This window comes from Lepidochelys kempii, chromosome 6 (genome assembly GCF_965140265.1).
Source record: "Lepidochelys kempii isolate rLepKem1 chromosome 6, rLepKem1.hap2, whole genome shotgun sequence".
NCBI classification, from domain to species: Eukaryota; Metazoa; Chordata; order Testudines; family Cheloniidae; genus Lepidochelys; species Lepidochelys kempii.
Genome location: NC_133261.1, coordinates 4,966,752 through 4,986,833, shown reverse-complemented (window position 1 = coordinate 4,986,833; position 20,082 = coordinate 4,966,752). Strand labels below are relative to the sequence as shown.

General features: G+C 51.1%; 1 protein-coding gene across 3 annotated transcripts in view; it reads left to right on the top strand.

Moving 5' to 3' along the window:
* The first annotated feature begins 5,898 nt into the window (after positions 1-5,898).
* Positions 5,899-20,082, top strand: part of LOC140912365 (integrin alpha-D-like) — a 29,066-nt gene continuing 14,882 nt past the window's right edge. For 2 of the 3 annotated variants that reach the window (XR_012159280.1, XM_073346634.1), the window contains exons 1-10: positions 7,260-7,537; positions 13,987-14,101; positions 14,237-14,340; positions 14,615-14,679; positions 15,447-15,489; positions 15,939-16,069; positions 16,322-16,467; positions 16,841-16,994; positions 17,610-17,760; positions 19,884-20,032. Coding sequence is in view for 2 of the 3 variants with exons in the window: in XM_073346634.1 (XP_073202735.1) it covers positions 7,501-7,537; positions 13,987-14,101; positions 14,237-14,340; positions 14,615-14,679; positions 15,447-15,489; positions 15,939-16,069; positions 16,322-16,467; positions 16,841-16,994; positions 17,610-17,760; positions 19,884-20,032 (1,095 nt within the window). In the remaining variant the exon portion in view is untranslated. Of the gene's footprint in view, positions 5,968-7,259; positions 7,538-13,986; positions 14,102-14,236; positions 14,341-14,614; positions 14,680-15,446; positions 15,490-15,938; positions 16,070-16,321; positions 16,468-16,840; positions 16,995-17,609; positions 17,761-19,883; positions 20,033-20,082 lie in introns of those variants that run through there. The other variant, XM_073346633.1, reaches the window with a different exon arrangement.

Below are 20,082 nucleotides of genomic sequence, written 5' to 3'. Positions count from 1 at the left end.
AAGTCTTTACTTACCCAAGGCAGTGGGGGAGTGTCTAACGTTCCAGGTGATTAGATACTGGAAGCTGGGCCCAAAGTGACAATCTTCTAGGCACCTGTTGCTATAATATTCTCAGTGCAATAGCCTGAGACTCGGATGTCTTTCCATCCTCTGCTGTCCCAGCTACCCATCAGTCTTTAGAAACCGGTGCCCTAAGCCCCTACAAATAAAAGTAAGACAATCAGTTTTGAATGTGACTGTTGTCCCTGCCAAGTCTTTCTCACTTAGAGACAAATTCTACACTCCATATTCAGGCAAAAACCCTATTGGTTTCCGAGGAGCTTTGCCATGATCTTGCTAAAGTGGCCTAGAGAATAAAAGGTCATTGAAAAAAATCTAATTGCAACAGGGCTACAGGCAACTGTGATTGACTAGAGCCAGCTGCTTTTTTCTTGATGCAGCTCTGGTTTGCTCCCCCGTGGAGAGGGAGATCTAATCTACGAATAGAAAAAGAGAAAAATGGAAGGAAGTGTTAAGTTTCATTTTACTTCCTGGTTGGGGCAGGGTTTCCAGGAATTAAGAGCTGTTCATCAGAACAGTGCCACCAAAAACAAACACAGACTTTTGGACTTGCTTGTAAAGAGTATTAGATGTATTAGACACAGCCCCAAGGGCAGAGGTCCACAAATGCAATTATCCAGCCCAAGGTTATGCTTCCTGTGATGCTCAGGGTGTTTTCTGTGGGCTCTGAGTCATCAGGGCTATGCAGGGTTCATTTGTACAAAGTAACCACACAGTAACAAACCTTTCCTTCAGAATACCCATGGGCTTGTATTGAGATTTAAAATCCACATGTCCCCTATAGTAAGCATACCTCACGCTTGCCTTTGTACCTTTTCAATATCAAACACCCCTCCACTGATCACACCAAATAAACTGCATTTCTCTCAATCAAAACTGAGATATTTGCCCAAGTGTGGTTTCCCTGCTGTAATCAACCACCTCCCATTAGCCCTCCTGTATCCATGCCCCTTCACATGCTTATCTCAGCACAATCCCGCGCAGTCTATGGCTAGATGGCCTTGTTGAGATGTGATCAGGAAACACTGCCCCAAGCCGAGAGCAAGGAATTGGTGTCGAAGGGGAACAGGTGTGATTAGGAAGGAAATGGCTGTCTCCTCTGTCTCCCCATAACTTGCAGAAATGCAAATGTTCCTGGCTCATCTGTTGGATCAGTGAATGGGGGGTTTGCAGGAGTGGACTCCAGAACAACAAAAAGCTTCCCAAATAGCAGACCTAGATATCAGCATAGGGTATGACTGGAAAATCATTGGCAAACACAGCCATCTTGGAAGACAGCTTTTACTGTAGTATGGGGAGGGGATGCTTTCTGCTCATGGCCGGAAAACTCCCATCTCCTATGCAATGTTTTGTAAGATCAAATTGGAGTTGGTGTGAAAACCATCCTGACAGAAAGGTGCTATGTCAATATGTAGATACTGAAGACTGTATCAATGGTAATTTGTTAAATTATTTCCTTTCTGAGAGGGGAGGGTTTTGTTACAGGTTGGATAAACCCTAATTCAACCTGCCCTTTGTTCAGGATACATGTCAGAAACAAACCATCAAGCTCCTTTATGCAATGGCTAGCGGAAACCATAGGAGCTGCTGCTCCAATGTTACCGGATTTGCCCGTTACTTTGGGGTATGCTCATTTATTAGGGTTTGGTAATTCTATCAATATACTGGTTGTGTCACTTGTGTTCTCATTCGGAGCTCTACTTCTCCCTGCTGCAAGTCCCCTCCCAATGGAGCTGTCCTGCAGGACTTAGGTTCCCCAGGGCTGGGTTCTTCCCACCCCAGAATCAGATGAGCACACACACACGCATTAACAGAACGCATCTGAGAGGACCGTGTTGATCAACACTCCCAAGCTGACCCCTTATATGTCCCTGGACTCATTACGCTGGTTTGAGCAGCACTTCCAAGCTGCCATCCTCAGATACTCTGATTCAGCATGTCCCTATCCCCACTTTTACGGGATAATTGTTGTCGCCAGCTGCTGCAGCCTGGCTGTAAGGGAGCAGGGCCGGCTGACCGCTGTGTCTGGGAGGGGAGGAGCATGGCAGCCCCCCACACCCGGCCGGCGACTCAGAGTGGACTCTTGGCTTGGCTGAGTGCTAGCAGGGAGAGCGGGAGTCCTCCTCTCTGGCCCCAGCCCCAGGGCAGCCTGCCTGCTGCTCAAGTCAAACTGTACAAAGTTTGAGCTCCTGTCGCTGTGACAAGATTGGAGTTGACCATTTAATGCCTCGTTTATAAATCGCTGGCGCAGTTGACAGCGTCTGTCAGTCTATTTTTAAAACCTCAGGTTGTTCTAAACTTAGATCTGCGCCCATTGGTATTAACGCACAGCGCTTCCCCAGCAGCTCCTCAGATCTCCCCTGCCCGCTGCTTGCTCTGCGGTGCATTCCCTCGGCCGAGGGGACCCCATTGTCCTCATCAGCCCTCTCACATACACACAGCAATCGCCCCCGGGGAGCTGCTTGCAAGCAGAGATGAGACCTGTGCGGGAATAGAGAGAGAATAGAGAGGCAAGGGGCAACCAAACCAGGGCTTTGCAATGTGTTTTCCTGCCAGTTGAAACCGATCTGGGTGCTGCAGTGGCATTTGCCGCTTGCTCCCCTGGGGCCAAGTCATTTCACCTCCCACCTGGGGACATTCACAGGTTCTTAATTACTCTACCAGGAAGGATCTCCATACACATGCACAACCGACCAACGTATCCCCTGCTCTGCCCCACTGCAGAGCCCGCATCCCCAGCAGAGCCCGCACCCCAACCCTCTGTCCCAGCCCTGAGCCCCTCCACATCCCAAACCCCTCATCCCCAGCCCCACACCAGAGCCAGAGTCCTCATCCCCAACCCTTACAAAGCAGGTGTGTGTGTGTCTTGGGGGCAGGACTTGGACCCATTCTGGGCACCACCAAAAACTGTAGAAACCTGCCGCCTCTGGCTATTTGATTCTTGCTGTGTTCAGGGAAACAGGACTTTCCATGTTTGTTGTAAACAAACAGGACAGTGTCAAAGAAATACCTGACTCCATCATCAATTTAGCCTTCTAACAGAAAAAAACCCCATGACCTTGAATACTGACTAACCACTCAATACAAAAGGGATAACACCATGGATGGTGGGTGGAGCCCCCCTCTGGGGAGGTTAGCCCCTGTCTCTGCCCCATCCACCTCCCCCCACCACGACCAGAACCCAGAGACCCCTCCCCCCGCCCATGGCCAGAGCCAGAATCCCCCCACCCAGACATACCCTGAATGACCTCCCATCAGCCGGAGGAGCCCTGGGCTGGCTGAAGCCCTGAGTATGCCGCACCTGCCTAGAGGAGCTGCAGGCCAGGCACAGCCATGACGCACCTTCCCTCCCATCCCCAGATCCAACCACAAGGCTGGCCCCGCAGACAAGAATTGGAGATAGTAGCAGCATCTCTAATTCCCCCTTTTTTCTGAACTGACCAACTCTCCTGTCTGCTTTCCTCTGGACCAGAGTGAATGGGCATCAGCTGGCTCTGTAGCAGGGGGTGGTGGCTGTTTATATATGGACTGAGCCATCTTCTATGACACTGCTGGTGAGCGACTAGGCCAATCCTCGATCGGCAAATCCGATCGCAGATGTCACATAAAAATCCGCCTCCTGTGGGTGCCATGCACCCTTTTGGAACCCTATGCTTTTCTTGTAATGTCTGGATACACTGACTATAGAAGTGTTTGAAAGCCTGTGTAATAGTTTGCTGCCAGAACCATCTGTCCCGAGCTATCATTTCCAGATCATTGGGAAATATGCTGCATGACTTCACGGTGACCTTTAAGACATCTTTACAGCGCTTATACTGACCACCAATGGAGCGTTTTCCACAAACAACACGGCAGGAGAAGACCATCTTCGGTATCCACGTGTCATCCATTTTCATAACATGACCAATCCAACAAAACTGTTTGTTCATAAGCATTGCTTCCGTGCCCTTGATACCACACAGCATAAGGGCCTCCGTGTTTGGAATTCTGTCCCACCAGTTCATATGGGCGATCTTCCTGAGGCAGCACACATGGAGCTGATCAAATTTCGAAACGTGGCGGCGATATATGGTCCATGACTCCGATCCATACAACAGGACAGTCAAGGCAACTGCTGACTGTCCAACTGCCTGACAAATGACCTTCCTATGAAGTTTAACACCAGGATCATTCCATAGGCGTTTAGTCAATCTTCCAGAGGCATTGCTGGCTTTGGCTAGTCGAGCCGTTACAACGTCATCAGTGTTTATACTGGAGGAGAGTACACTTCCAAGATAGCAGAACTTGTTAACAGCCTTAAGAACAGTATCAGCAGCAGTGATCGCTGGAGTGCTGGGCTCTTTCCAAACAGACTGAGATATTTTTCTGCAGAAAAGGACCTGGGGATTATAGTGGATGAGAAGCTGGATATGAGTCAGCAGTGTGCTCTTGTTGCCAAGAAGGCCAACAGCATATTGGGCTGTATTAGCAGGAGCATTGCCAGCAGATGGAGGGAATTGATTATTCCCCTCTCTTTGGCAAAATTTCCCCTCTCTGAGGCCACACCGAGAGTATTGCATCCAGTTTTGGTCCCCCCACTAAAGAAAAGATTTGCGTATGTCCTGGTATTGTATTCAGCCTTCCTGTCTGGAGTGCCCTGCAATGGGTGCTGCTCTTCAGGCTGGCTAAACTGCATGGGGATGGGGGTTGAGTGCAGTGGGTAGGGGTTGGAGTTTGCAGGGGTGGACGGTGAAGGTAAAGGTGATGGAGGCAGCTGGTGGCAATAAGAAACTGGAAGTTGGGTAAAGCAAGTTGGCGGTGACATGGGGGCGCAAGGGAAAGAGTTCTGGGACAAGGACTGCAGGGTGAGTGGGCACAGATCTGCTCTGTCTGCAGTGCTATGAACGCCTGCATCGAGTCTGCTTGGCACTCCATAATGCTTAGGAGCCGCTCCGTGGTTTCTTGCCGGCGGTCCGCATTCTCCTGGCGGAGCCTCCTTTCGCTCTCCCGCCACTCCTGGAATTTTTGATTTTCAGCAAGGGACTGCGGCATGACTTCATGCAGAAGGTCCTCCTTGCTTCTTCATGGCCATTTCCTGAGGCTGTGTAGCCATTTGGCCATTGATAACAAGGATGGCCTGGGATCTCAAGGTTGCATCTGTGAGGCCAAAATGCGACATTTTACAGAGGCAGCATTGTTCACACTAGACAGGGCAATAATTTGGCTGATCTTAAAGACAAGCACAGTTCACACAATAGCACAAACTGCCTGTCCCAAGATGAGCGCACATAACCCACAAGAGCCCCAAAATGGTGAGTAACCACAAGGTCAGGGGAAACTGATTGTTCCAGGCAATACTGTCCTCTGGGGTCCTTTGTCTTGGGGAGAGCCAACAGGTGCAGGGGGCCCCTATACCCAACACTGTCCCCAAATTTTCCACAGGCTTGGTTCATCCCGGAAGATATCTTGCTGTTGAGGGTGACCTGGGAAGCAAGGGAGGGTCTTCTGCTACAATGCGGCTTCCACCCTGGCCCTTATGTGGCTTGCCTGTGTGCGGAAATGGTCCCCCCACCCTTCATGGCACAGTGGCATGGGTATGTTACCCTTACTGGGACAAGGAGCACAAGTAACTCTGCCAAGGAACCTGTGTAAATGGATTGCCCAGCTTCTGCATGAGACCTTCGATGAAGTCACTGAGGCCGATTACCGCGATGTGAGAGAGTACATCCATGCCCTATTCCACATCTAGGCATGCACACAGCCAAGCCTCTGCGCCAACAACCCACACCCAACAACTCCCTTCACAAAATCAAAGCCGCTTACCGGGCACCTCCTCTGCTGTTTCCTCTTCCCCAAGCACTGGATGCTGCCACTGGCTACCTTCCTCCTGGCTTGAAAACAGCTCCTGGCTGCATGCATCTAGGGATGGTGAGTCGTCCTCTGGCTCTGGGCACCTCTCTTCCTCAGCACCCTCGCTCCCACTTTCCTCCTCATCCTGGCTCATTGCACTCTGGACTGGAACAGCCTCTGAAGTGTCCATGGTGCTTTTCGGAATGGAGGTGGGGTCGCCCCCAAGTATCGCGACCAGCTCTTTGTAGAACCGGCAGGTCGTGGGGGAGCACCGGAGCGGCGGTTTGCCTCCTGCACCTTGTGGTAGGCGTTCCGCAGCTCCTTCACTTTAACCCTGCCCTGCACTGCGTCCCAGTCATGGCCCCTTTCGGTCATGGCCCTTGATATCTGCCCATAGGTAACGTAATTCCTGTGGCTGGAGCACAGCTGGGACTGGACAGCCTCCTCTCCCCAAACGCTGATGAGGTCCAGCACCTTGGCATCGCTCCATGCCAGGAATCGCCTGGCGGGTGGAGACATGGTCACCTGGAAAGATTCGCTGAGAGCACTCCACGGAAGGGGACTTTCAAATTTCCCAGAGCTGGTTGGTCACCTGAGGCCAGGGCAGTAGAGTTCAAAGTGATGACCAGAGTGGCTAGAACAGGCATTGTGGGACGTCTCCCGGAGGTCAGTCAGAGCGCAGTAATAGACCAGGGCGTCCACACTGGCATCGCAGTGCTCCAGCCCGGGTGCAGCAAGCTCTATGCCTCTTGGGCAGGTGGATTCCCAGGGCGCTCCAGCCGCGGGGTGCGAGCGCGCTACGTGCCTTGCCAGTGTGGACACCTCAGGCGTTATGGCGCCCGGGGACGATTTAATGAGCTCCAACTTGCTAGTGTAGACAAGACCTAGATCCTCTCCAGAGGAAAACTCACCAGGCTGCAGCATCCATAAAACAGGCATAGGAGGAGGCGGATGGGTGGATATTAAGACCCGGGGTGCTCCAAATTTTCAGGTGCCCCGCCCTATACAGCTGAATATTCTGTGTGTGCCCAAGGACGGCCCTGAGTTTGTGAGTGTGTCTGTTTAGCTGTGTGAATGTCTCACTGCAGTTGGTTTTCTAATTGTGTATCTGTTTTCTGTCTCAGTGTAGCTGTGTGTCTGACCAGTTGTCTGTCTGATGGTTGCGTGTGTGTTTGTTTCAGGATAGGTGTGTGTGTGCAGTGTTTTCCCCAAGTTTTGAAACTAGGGGGGTTTGAATTTACAAAGGGCAGAGAGGGAGGGGAGGGTGGAAAATGACTAGCTGACCACTAGCATGGAGGGGAAGCAGGAGGGGAGAGTTCAGGGGGGCGGAGTTTGGCCATTTTATTTGTTTTACATCTGCCTCCATACAGCTGTCTGTGTGTCTGACGAGTTGAGTGTTCAAGTGTCACTGACTTTTCCCCCGTCTTCTCCATTCTGCTCCCTCCCTATAACACCCTGAGTCCCCCCTCCACCCTGACAGTTTTTCTCTCTTTTCAGCTAGGACTTCTCTTTCCTCTGCATTCTGCTGCCTCCTCTCCAGGCACTGCCCTTGAACCTCACACCTCCTACAGGAGCATCCCCGTTCCATAGACAGCCCTCACCCAGCACAGGATGGACCCCTTGGCTCTGCTCCTCTACCTGTGCACAGGTAAGTGCCAGCCAGAGGGCCTGGGAAACGCTGTGCACAGGTAAGTGCCCAGCGAGTACCCCTCTGGCAGGGGGATGGGAGCAGCTGGACGGTCGGGACTCCTGGGTCCTATCCCTGGCTGGCTCTGGGAGAGGAGTGGGGTCGGTGGGTTACAGCAGGAGGCCTGTGCATCAGGACTCCTGGGTTCTCTCCTCAGCTCTGGGAGGGGAATGGGGCTCTCGTGACTTGTGTGGGGGAGGGCTGGTAATCAGGACTCCTGGGTTCACTTTCCTCTCTGTTCTGTTCCCCCCAGACTCTCTGGGATGGGAGTGGGTCACAGGTGCCACTCCCTTTCTCTGTGGGACGTGTGTGCTCGGTAGGATGTGGGGGGTGTGGGGGAGGCAGGTTTGGGGAGAGTTCAGCAGGTCTGTAGTGGATTCAGTGTTTGCAATGGCTCAGTCCTTGTGTAAAACCACAGTCGCTTCCCCCTGCTTCAAGGTCACATCTCTGCTGTCTGTGAGGCCTGGACCCATCAGGGGAATGGAGGGGGGCAGACTTTGGGGTGGCTGAGGATGAGGGGGATGGGTTGGGAAGTGGGGAAAGACTGGGAGATGGGGCTTGAAAAGGGAGGAAGGGAAGAATGGGGGAGGCCACCTCAGCTCCTCCCCCACCCTCAGCTCCTTTGCCCCCAGACCCCACCCACCCAGCCCCACTTTGCCCCATATCTGCTCCTCCTATAGCGCTGGAGGGCCTTTACCACCTCCCAGGCCTGGAGGGGGCAACTCCAAGGGGATTCTCCTTCCCAGGCCTGGCCTTGCAGGGAGGGTGAGGGCAGAAGGGAGGAGAGCTCTGCATTAGGGGAGCTGGCTACGCTGTGCGTTAGGGATTCACTTTTGCCACTGATTGGCTGTTTGGTGTTTCTTGTGTGACATGAGTTTGGTGGGTCTCAGGTGTGGCTCCCATGGCACAAGCTTGCCAGGCCACCCTGCACTAATTGACAGACTCGGCAGAGACCAAGATCTGCCTGGGCCAAGTTGCTACCGGTGCAATGCTGTGGCCAATCCTTGGATACATAAGCAGGGGAATCTCGGGAAGGACTAGAGAGGTTATTTTCCCTCTGTATTTGGTCCTGGTGTGACCACTGCTGGACTCCTGTGGCCAGTTCTGGAGCCCACACTTCAAGAAGGATGTTGATAAATTCGAGAGGGTTCAGAGAACAGCCATGAGAATGACTGAAACATTAGAAAACCTGCCCAATAGACTCAAGGAGCTCAATCTATCACTATTTAGATTAACGAAGTGAAGACTAAGGAGTGCTTATCTCCGTCTATAAATACCTACCTGGGGAAAAATGTTTGATGATGGACTCTTCAGTGTAGCCCAGCGGTTCTCAACTAGGGGTCCACGGCCCACAGGGTGTCCGCGAGCCCTTTCAAGGAGGCTGCTGGGCCCTGCGGCAGAAGCCCCAATCACCGGTGCCCCACTGTGGGGCTGAAGCTGGGGGAGGCGCAATCCCTCCCCAGTCCCCACCGCCTGGCCAAGTCAGAGGCGGGAAGCCAGAGCCCGGCAATGTGGGATAACTGCTGCTCTGGCTGGTGCATGGAGCAGGCAGCAGCAGCTGTCCTGCCTCTCCTGCTGGTGCCCTAGATTGAAGCTCCCAGCCTCCTCTGCTCCCGCAGTGGCAGCCGGTAAGAGCCCCCCAGCTCCGTGGCTGGCGGACCCCTCCGGGAACAGGGACCACAGGGGAGTCCTCCCAGCACAGTCCCTAATACCCCTCTCCTTACACCCTGAGCTATGTCCTCCCTGAATCCTGAGCTACCCCCGCTGCCCACACACAGCCCCAGCTACCCCCTCCCTTCACCCTGAGCTACCCACCCCCTTGCCCACATACGGACCCTACTTACCCTCTCCCTGCACCCTAAGCTGTTTTCAAACTTTTTGAGCTAAGCCCCCCAGCTTTGAGTTATAATTTTTGGTTGCCCCCCCAACCCAGACAGACTGGGTGGCCTGCTGAGGTGAGTCAGAAGGTGGAGGTATCACTCCTTTCCTGGAAACTGCTATGTGGGGCTTGAACCCCACTGTCTGTCCCCCCCAAATAGAAGTCAAACTACACCTATGCCCAAGGCCCCTTTGTCCCCCTGGGCCCTGCAATTTTTATAGCGTGTCGAGGGGGGCCTCAGAGAGAAAAAGGTTGAGAACCCCTGGTCTAGCAGACAAAGGACTAACACAATCCAATGCCTTGGAAGTTGAAGCTTGACAAATTCAGACTGGAAATAAGACGTAACATTTTTAACAGCGAGAGTAATTAACCACTGCAACAATTTACCAAGGTTTGTGGTGGATTCCCTTGTTGGGATATAATATGTAAGATGATATATGCTATGGGGCCGAGTGTGACTGTTGTGTGTTTGAAACTGGAGTGCATGTCCTGCACTTTGGGAACCAAAGCAAGAACTTAAAGGTCAAGCAGTCAAAACCTATTTGAGGGGGAGGGATAGGTCAGTGGTTTGAGCATTGGCCTGCTAAACTCAGGGTTGTGAGTTCAATCCTCAAGGGGGCTATTTAGGGATCTGGGGCAAAAATTGGGGATTAGTCCTGCTTTGAGCAGGGGGTTGGACTAGATGACCTCCTGAGGTCCCTTCCAATCCTGAGATTCTATGATACCAAACAACTTTGTTATGTCCTTGAAAAAAATGAAGAATCAGCAGATAAGGAAATAACACCAGTGGAACTGCTATAAAAATGTATAAATGCCTTGGATTGTGTCAGCCTGCCCAAAATTGTCCCTTTAAAACAAAGGGTAAAGGCCCAAAACAACAAAAACAAAAATCTAATAATGTCACAAAGTAAATTATAAATAAAAGCTTCACACATCTGCAATTTATAGTCTTTCAATAATCCAAAGCCCAGTTTATATATGGTGTGGTACTTGTAAACTCCTCGCACCTTGTAACTAAACTAAACCCTAACTAACCATCAAAATGTCTAACTACTGGGCTATGGTATAGTATGTTTGGGGTATAAATGTAAAGTAAATAAGATCCATTTTGACAGGTTTCAGAGTAACAGCCGTGTGAGTCTGTATTCGCAAAAAGAAAAGGAGTACTTGTGGCACCTTAGAGACTAACCGATGAAGTGAGCTGTAGCTCATGAAAGGTTATGCTCAAATAAATTGGTTAGTCTCTAAGGTGCCACAAGATCCATTTTGTAAGGCATAAAAAGTATTCATATATAGCAACACTGTCTGCCTGCTCCCCCATCCTGTAAAAAGGCCCCTGCTGAGGGTCTAACACCCTGAACTGGAAATTTTAAATCAAGACTGGATCTTTCCCTAAATGTTCCAGTCTGGTTCAAACAGGCATTCATTCAGAGACACTCTCTGGCTTGTGTTACATAGGAAGTCAGACTAGATGCTCAAAGCAGTTCCTTCTGGAGTTATGGTCTGTAATTCTATGAAGGCTGCTCTGCCCCTGCTACCCTACAGAAAGTGTTCCCCGCCTCCTCTTATGAATCTGGGTCAGCAAGAGATAAATCAAGGGCTTCATTCACCAGTGCTAAATCCGTTCATGATAGTTAGTCTTCACTTGGGAGTTTCTGCTGCTATGCAAATGAATGCATGGTATGATGCACGTAAAATGGCCCTCAAGGACTAGAGAAAAGGGAAGCTTGAAGGATCTGGGAGTCAAGACTCCTGGGCTCTATCCCCAGCTCTGAGAGGGATGTGGAGTCTGGTGCTCAGTCTCAGAAAGGTTTTGGAGTAAATTTGCTGAGGCTACAGCTAATTACGGGAGTTTACAGAGGGTATTCGAGGCTATTAATGTTGGATGGCCAAGACATTACATATCAAGATGTTCCAAGCTGACATGCTCACAAGAGGACATGAAGGACACTTGGACATGGGGAAATGTAAGTGCAGAGCCGGAGAGATACGGTACTAGCCAGAAATGAACAATGAGAGAGAGAAATTGTTAAAATGTGTGAAACAGGCCCCCAGTGCCAACCTAAACGGAGTAAAAGAGGCTATATTGATAAGCAATGACCAGTTCAGGACATGGTCTAAAGTTGGTGTGGATCTATTTGCATACACAGGTGAAGACTATGTTTTGACACTGGATTATAATTCTCATTCACTGGAGGTTGTTTATTAGAAAATACAGTCACTTCTGGGGTGGGGCATAGGAGCTGTTTGTACAGTGATTCGCTCACCTGGCACTGAGATGTGGCCATTTGTTGGGTCTCTTTGGGAGGGCACTGGGGTATGTATGACTCTCCCTCTCCGTGCAGCATGTGTGCTTGGTAGGATGTGGGCCAGGGATGGGGTTGGTGGACAGGAAGTGGACGTGGTTGGCACGGACCTGCTATAAGGTCACCAGAGGTTCCTCCTGCTTCAAAGTCACGTCAGCTCTGTCTGTGAGGCTGGGACCTCGCAGGGCATGGGGGAGGGCAGACTTTGTGGTGATTGAGAATAAGGATGACAGACTTGGGGTTTTGAGGCACACTGGGAGACAAGGCCTAAGAAGGGGAAATTGGGGGAGCCTGCCCCCGCTCTCCCAGCACCCCCTTTTGTCCAGCCAGCCCCACAATTTTCCAACCCCACACACCAGCCCCACAATTCTGCACCCGACCTTGCCCCACATTTGCTCCTCCTGCAAATCTGGAGGGTCTGGTGGCTACAGTTTTAAGCTTAGCAGAGTGACAGTCACCTCTGTTACTTGCTTCAAACTGAGAGCCTCTAGGAACACATAGAGACCGAAGGTAATGACCATGTATAATTCACCAGTACAAGGTCTAGTCTATTTTTAAGTTTTATTAAAGTTAGTTATGATTACCCACGCATATAGAAATTCTATACAGACCTACACACAATTTACAAATATAGTTATACTCACATCCTTGACAATAGTGTTAGGGTCTGATGGGTCTCTCATGGCTTGATCATCAGTAGAGGGATGGTTCCTGCTGGAGTCTCCCAGAGGGAGCTCAGTTTTCTCATTCTGGGCATCCCCTTTTTATACTGTGATTCTGTCTACACCTACATTCTGCATGTGTCCATAAAAGTGTCCACCCTCTTTTCCCTTATTGGTCTGTCTCCCCTGGAAACTTAATGAACCCCAATTTTCTATAGGCTGGGTAAGTTCCCTTTATTCTCATTAGCATTAGCGCACAAGCTGTATCCCATGGTTAAGACACATGTCTGAGACAGATGCGCCTTTATGGTATTTTTATGATCTAATATTAATCTTCTGGGTAATTTTGCAAAATACTGTCACTTGGTGCCTCTTTTCCCATAATCTTATGGCACTGGATTATTTTTCAGTCACTTATGTCATCATTTCTTGTCTCCAGGGCCTAAACTAGCTAAACTAAAGTCTTTCAGGCTTTAACCTACAGGTTCTTACATTTCAGCTTGTCTTAGTCATAGCTAGTACTTGGTTCGGTATTAAGAGGAATTATACTTTTATAATCCTACAAATTAACTCTAGTTAATGAATATATCTATGATATAACATAATCACAATGTCATACAATAAATGAATAATAACTAAAACCACTGGCTACATGGCCATATAGTCTATCAATCTATGAAGACTGATCTGTCCCTTCTGTCCCTACAGGAAGTGCATCCGCTATGGATCAGCATCAGGAAAGCGGATGGAGATAAATCTAGGACTTCCTTCGCCAGCGCTGAATCCGCTCATGATTAGGGCCCTGCCAAATTCACCGTCATGAAAAACATATCACAGACTGTGAAATCTGGTCTTTTATGTGCTTTTACCTAATCCTATACAGATTTCACAGGGGAGACCAGTATTTCTCAAACTGGGGGTCCTGACCCAAAAGGATGTTGCAGGGGAGTCACAGGGTTATTTTAGGGGAGTCACAGTAGTGCCACCCTTACTTCTGTGCTGCCTTCAGAGCTGGGCAGCCAGAGAGGAATGGCTGTTGGCCAAGCACCCAGCTCTGAAGGCAGTGCCCCGCCGGCAGCAGAGCAGGAGTAAGGGTACAGTGCCATAGCCCTCCCCCAATAACCTTTTGATCCCCCACTCCCACGGCTCCTTTTGCGTGAGGACCCCTCCAATTACAACACTGTGAAATTTCAGATTTAAAGAACTGAAATCATGAGATTTATGATTTTTAAAATCCTGTGACCATAAAATTGACCAAAATGGACTCTGAATTTGGTAGCGCTCTACTAATGAAATTTATATTTAAATGGGAGTGTCTGGCACTATGCAATGAATGTGGGGAATGATTTGCATAAAATAGCCCTTGAGGGCTAGACAGCCGGGAGCAGGTGGTGAGGAGCTGGGAGTCAGGAGGCCTGCGTTCTATCCCTGGCTTTGGGAGAGGAGTGGGATTTGGTGGGTTAGAGTAGCGGGCTAGAATTCAGTCCCATAGCCAGAAAGCCCCAGGCACTGGCCTGGTCTCCATCGGGGAAGCTGTAACTGGAGACTGTTTAACCCCTGCAGTGCTGGCCCCGAGCCATGGATTCAGCGTGGACGTGGAGGGACCCATCACCTTCCAGGAGGCAGCTGAGGGGTTTGGGCAGAGCGTGGTGCAGTTCGGGAATGCCAGTGCCGGGGGGTAAGGGCTGGACATGGGACCCCACGTGACTTGTGCCCAACACTGAGGGGCATGTCCGGCTGGGCTGCCTCCCCTGGGCCTCAGTCCCCTGGGTGTGTGGGGCATCCCCTGACCCCCCATACCTTTTCCCTGCAGGCTGATTGTTGGGGGCCTGCTGCAGACAGGAAACGTGAACGAAACCGGCAAAGTCTACAAGTGCAACCCTGGATCCGGACGCTGCCAGGAGATCCCCATCCAGAGTAGGGGCACCCTGTGTTGTGGGGTGCAGCAATAGGATTGGGGTGGGAGCCAGGACTCCTGGGTTCTGTCCCCAGCCCTGAGAGGGAAGGGGGGTCTAGTGGGTTAAAGCGGGATAAGGGGGGCTGGGAGCTAGGACTCCTGGGTTCTATCCCCAAATGTGGGGCGGGGTCTAGTGGTTAGAGCTGAGAGTCAGGAATTCTCAGTTCTTTCCTCCGTTCTGGGACAGGAATGGAGTTTATTTGCTCAGCCTGGTGTGCATCTCTCCCCTGTCAGGGTCCCCGGATGCCATGAACATGTCCCTCAGTTTGTCTCTGGCTGTCCAAGGCTCCCAGTTCCTGGTAGGTACCACACCTAGGGGAAATGGGTGGTGGGAGTGGGGTCCGACATTTTCTCCCTCATCATTCCAGGGGACAGGTTCCCCCCCCCCGAAACCCCACTACTCATGGATGGTAGTAACTGGGCGGTGTCAGCATGACTGCAGCAACGGTGCAGAGGTGACAACTGGGTGACGTCCCCATGACTACATGATAACTGTGTGAGGGCTGTTGGTAATTGCTGTAACTGGAGGGGTGGTACAACGATGCAGTGGGGAATGGTGGTAGCCAGGTATCCTCACTTTGGCTACAGTGATCGTGAGGTGATGTTATGAGGGATGGAGGCAACTGGCTGATGTTGCCATGGTGACAGTGACTGTGTGCTGAGGTAGCAGAAAGCGTTGTAACTGGGTTTCTGTCATGGCGACAGTGACTGTACGTGGACATAGCAGGGAGCATGGCAAGTGGTTGACATTGCCATGGCAACAGTGACTGGACACTGCTATAGCAGGGAGTGTGGTAAGCAGATGATGCCCCCGTGCGTCTCCCCTGTCTCCTCTCAGAGTTAGGTCCCGACGTCCTGTCTGCCCCAAGGGGGTCCCTGCCCTGGCAGGGCCTTTCCCTGCATATCCCGGGGGCGGGGGGGAAGGGATCAGGCCCCAGGCTCTCTTCCCCACCCTCACTGCTCTGTTGAGAGGGGAACCTACTGACCCGCTGCCTTTTCGTGCCCCGTGGTGCACCGGGCCTGCGGGGAGAACATGTACGTCAGTCACTGCTGCTTCCCTCTGCAGCAGAGCTTCTGGCAACTCCAGCGCATCCTGGACACCCAGCCAGGTAAGCGGTGACCCGGGGGTGTGTATGGGGAGGACTTACACCCTCGGTTCCCGGGTGGGTACAAGGGCCGTGGGGAGGTGGAGGGGAGATGGGTCTAGAAAGGCCCAGGGTCTGATATGGGTTGGGATACCAGGCTAGGTGGGCCCATTGGTTTGATTCAGGATGTCAGTAGGAGCTGGGAGTCAGGACTCCTGGGTTCTGTCCCAGCTCTGGGAGGGGGAAGGGTGTATTTTTTTCATCCCAGTGCATGTCATGGTCTACTCTCAGGACCCCTCCATGGCAGGGGCAGGATGGTATTGTGACAGAGGGGCTGAGGGGTCTGATCGGGGTAGCCAGCAGGGGGCGGGATATCCGGTTAGATGCGCCCATTGGTCTGGTCTAGCTCTTTCTGTTGGGTTTCCCATGTTTGTGGAGTTGAGTCAGGACGTACTTCATTCCTGCCCTCTCAGAGTGCCCCAGACATGTCACAGACATAGCGCTCCTTGTCGACAGTTCGGGAAGCATCGTACCTGAGGACTTTGGAAAAATGAAGACTTTTCTTGCTGAAATCATGAAGCGTTTCCGCAGCATCGACACGCAGGTAATGGGCAGAAGCTGAACCCTGACTACGTACCCAGCACAGTCAGTGCTGACCTCAATGCCCCAGTGCAGCGCTAGGGGGCGCTGTGCTGCAGGGGGAGCAGTAAAGGATTTTGCATCCAAAATCAGGAAAAAATTCCAACAGAACCACTACGTCCCGACTGCCTCAGCCCTTATCTGAGTCCGACTCCTGCTTTTCTTACCCTCCACCCCGGGGTTGTTTTTCTCTCTTCTCCCCTGCCTCCCCTTGCAGTTCGCCCTCATGCAGTACTCCAATAAATTTCAATTGCACTTCGACTTCATGGAGTACAGGAGAAGTCATGACCCCGATCACCTAGTCTGGAGGATTGAGCGGCTTCATGGAACGACGTACACGGCCACAGCCATCCGGAAAGTCGTGTAGGTATTGCCTTCCTCCCCGTGCTGACTCCACAGGGAATGGGCTACAAGGACATGCAAGCTAAGGGATATCCCCTGGGTTCTATCCCCAGCTGTGGGAGGGGACTGGGGACTAGTAGGTTAAAGTGGGGTGGGGATGCTGGGAGCCAGGACTTTGAGGTTCGATTGCCAACTCTGAGCCTCTGTTGTGTTGTGACTTTAAGCAAGGCACGTCCCTGCCCTATGCCTCAGTTTCCCCATCAGTAAAATGGGGACATGATGGTGACCTCCTTGTAAAGGACTTTGAGATCTGTAATGCCAAAGCAGTGGACAAGCGCTACATTTTATTACATATCAATAACCCTCCCATGCATTCCCCACTCCCCTTTTCCAGGCAGGAGCTGTTCACCTCTGGGAAAGGCGCTCGGGATAAGGCCACCAAGGTTCTCATTGTGATCACAGATGGGCAGAAATACAACGACCCGCTTTCTTATTCAGATGCCATCCCCGAGGCTGAGAGAGCTGGAATCATCCGCTACGCCATCGGGGTGAGCCGTGGCTGCGCGGAGAACTAGTAGGGATCTGAGCCCATGTCTAGGTTCCCACCAGATAAGGGAGAAGAACTGACCCTGGGTTGTAATTGGGTCAACGTGTGACGTTATAGGAGAGCTGGAGCTCCACTGTTGTTCAGGTTGAGCAGAGCTTTCTAGTTAAAGGTTGGGTTTTCTGACTGCCCTGCGGTTCACGTGCTGACTCAGATTGTCATAAAGTTTGGTTTGCCTCATGGTGATGCAGGTTAAGATTAGTGGTCTAAATTTGAACAAGGGGTTTCTGAGATATAGCCCCCCCGTTAAACTCACCCCTCACTACGCCCTGGAGATTGAGCCATGCTGGGCCCCAGAGAGCTGACAATCCCCATGGCAAGGAGACCCCTGTGCCCTGCTGCTAGTACAACTGACACAACTCGGTGCTGAAATGAGGCAGGCTCCATAACTCCAGGCTCCAGCGGCCCCCCACTCACCGGAGGAGCACATGGCGCTGGCTGAGCCATGCCTCTAGAGGGCCCAGCAGAGCTCGGGGTGGGTGGGTGTTGGTCCAGGGCTCTCGGCTGTGACTGATGCCAATGCCCTGGTCTCCCCTGTACCTCCCTCTACTCCATGAAGGTCGGTGAGGCCTTCTCCAGTGATACTGCCCAACAGGAGCTCCAGGAGATCGCCTCTCAGCCCACCAATGAGCATGTCTTCCTGGTAGACAATTTCGATGTCCTCCAGGGCATCCAGAACCAGCTGCAGGAGAAGATCTTCACCTGCAAAGGTAACAGAGCTGGGGCAGGGGCCACAGGGGCCCTGGGGCTTTAGAATGGGTTTTCAAGGTCGAGATGGCCATCATATTGGGTTGCATTAGTAGGAGCATTGGCAGCAGATCAAAGGAACTAATGATTCCCCTCTATTTGGCACTTGTGAGGCCACATCTGGAGTATTGTGTCCAGTTTTGGGCCCCCCACTGCAGAAAGGACGTGGGGAAATTGGAAAGAGTCCAGCGGAGGTCAACAAAAATGGTTAGGAGGCTGGGGCACATGACTTACGAGCAGAGGCTGAGGGGATGGGGTTATTTAGTCTGCAGAAGAGATGAGTGAGGAGGGATTTGACAGCAGCCTTCAACTACCTGAAGGGGGGTTCCAAAGAGGATGGAGCTCGGCTGTTCTCAGTGCTGGCAGATGACAGAACAAGGAGCAATGGTCTCAAGTTGCCGTGCGGGAGGTCTAGGTTGGATATTAGGAAACATTCTTTCACTAGGAGGGAGGTGAAGCACTGGAATGGGTTACCTAGGGAGGTGGTGGAATCTCCATGTTTAGAGGTTTGTAAGGCCCGGCTTGACAAATCCCTGGCTGGGATGGTTTAGTTGGTATTGGTCCTGCTTTGAGCAGGGGGTTGGACTAGATGGCCTCCTGAGGTCTCTTCCAACTCTAATCTTCTATGATTCTGTGGGACAGGGAGCTGCTGGGAATCCAGAGCTGGGAGTGGTGAGAGCCTCTGAGTAGTACAGTGGGATATACCTATATGGGAGCAGTGGGAAGCTGAGTTTTATCAACATACCCAGAACCTCTGGGGACATGAATGATGCGTCCCTCAGTAAGAACAAACCCAAAGATTTCCCCTTACCTATTTAAACAGCCCCTGTTCCTCACCCCAGAGGTGGCTGCCTCTTCGTTCTGGGAAAGGGATCTCTGTGTAGCACTGTTTATGACACCCTGACACCCCAATATTCACCACTGTCATGTAATTAGGATATTTTTTGTACAAAGTATGTCTTGTGAGGGATTATTCTAAAAGTCTTGGTCTGCTAAAGATTAATCTCATTGGATTGTATGTGTTATCTTTCTATGTGAAGTTATGAAGTTTGGCTACATATGTGCTACTGAAACATGTGGCGAGGTTCACAACACCCACAAGCAGCCTTTCAGGTACAACAGTAAGAAGGCCAAAGAGTGTTAATGGCTTATTGAGGAAATGCACATAAGCACATGGATTACCCCAGGAACTGGGTACAATACAAACCTCTCAGAGATAGCACTACACAATGGGAACTGTTTGTCCCAAGTCACAGAAAAAGAGCTTTCCAGTGAGTGGGAAGAAGATATAAAAAGTGGACAATGATATCATGGGGGACATCACTCTCCCTACAACATTACACCTGGAAATATCTGAGGGGCAAGGATTGAACTGTGGGAAGTGATGGTCCCAGGGTAGAGGAATTTTTAGCCTGAGTATGAAAACCTGGGAAAGCCAAGGCAACTTGTGCCTTAAGAATGTGCTGCCTGTTTATCTCTTTGGGTGAGAATCTACTTATTTGTATCCTACCTATCTAGTGTGTTATGATCAGTTTGCAGGTTTTATTTATTTATTCAAGTAATCTGCTTTGTTCTGTTTGCTTTCCCTTATAATCACTTACAATTAACCTTTTGTAGTGAATAAAGTTATTTCTTGTTTATAGTATAACCCAGTTTGTGCAATTCATACCGGGGGGTGAGGGGTGGGGGTAAAAGTAGCTGTGCACATCTCTCTCCACATTGAGGGAGAGGGTGAATTTTTAGGAGCTTGCACTGTGCAGATCTCTCTGTACAGTGTAAGACAGTATTGTTTCGAGTTTATTGCCCAAAAGGGTGTGTACGTGAGTTCCAGGTGAGTCCTCTCACATAGAGCTGACTTCAGTCTGTGTCTGCAGCTGGGTGTGGCCCTATTTGTGTGTGTGTGCTGCACAAGACTGGAGAGCCTAATTCAGCAAAACAGGGAGACGGAATCCAGGCTGGTGAAGCAGGAGAGGCTCAGTGAAAACCCAGTACATCAAGTGGCATCCCAGACGGGGTGGTCCAACCCGTCAAACTGTTGTATGGCTGTTTCCCATGTCACCTCCCCATGTCTCTCTTTTCCTTTGAGGTTATTCATCTCAGGTCATCACAGCCAGTGGGCAGAGCACCTACATGGTCGGGATCCCTCACTGCCAACGCACTGGCAAAGTCATCCTGTTCAGCCAAGATACCAGGGGTGGGGAATGGACACCCAGATCAGAGCTGTTGGGAGAGCAGGTATGGGGAGTGTTACAGGTAATGTGGATTGTGGGTGTGAAAGAAGGAGA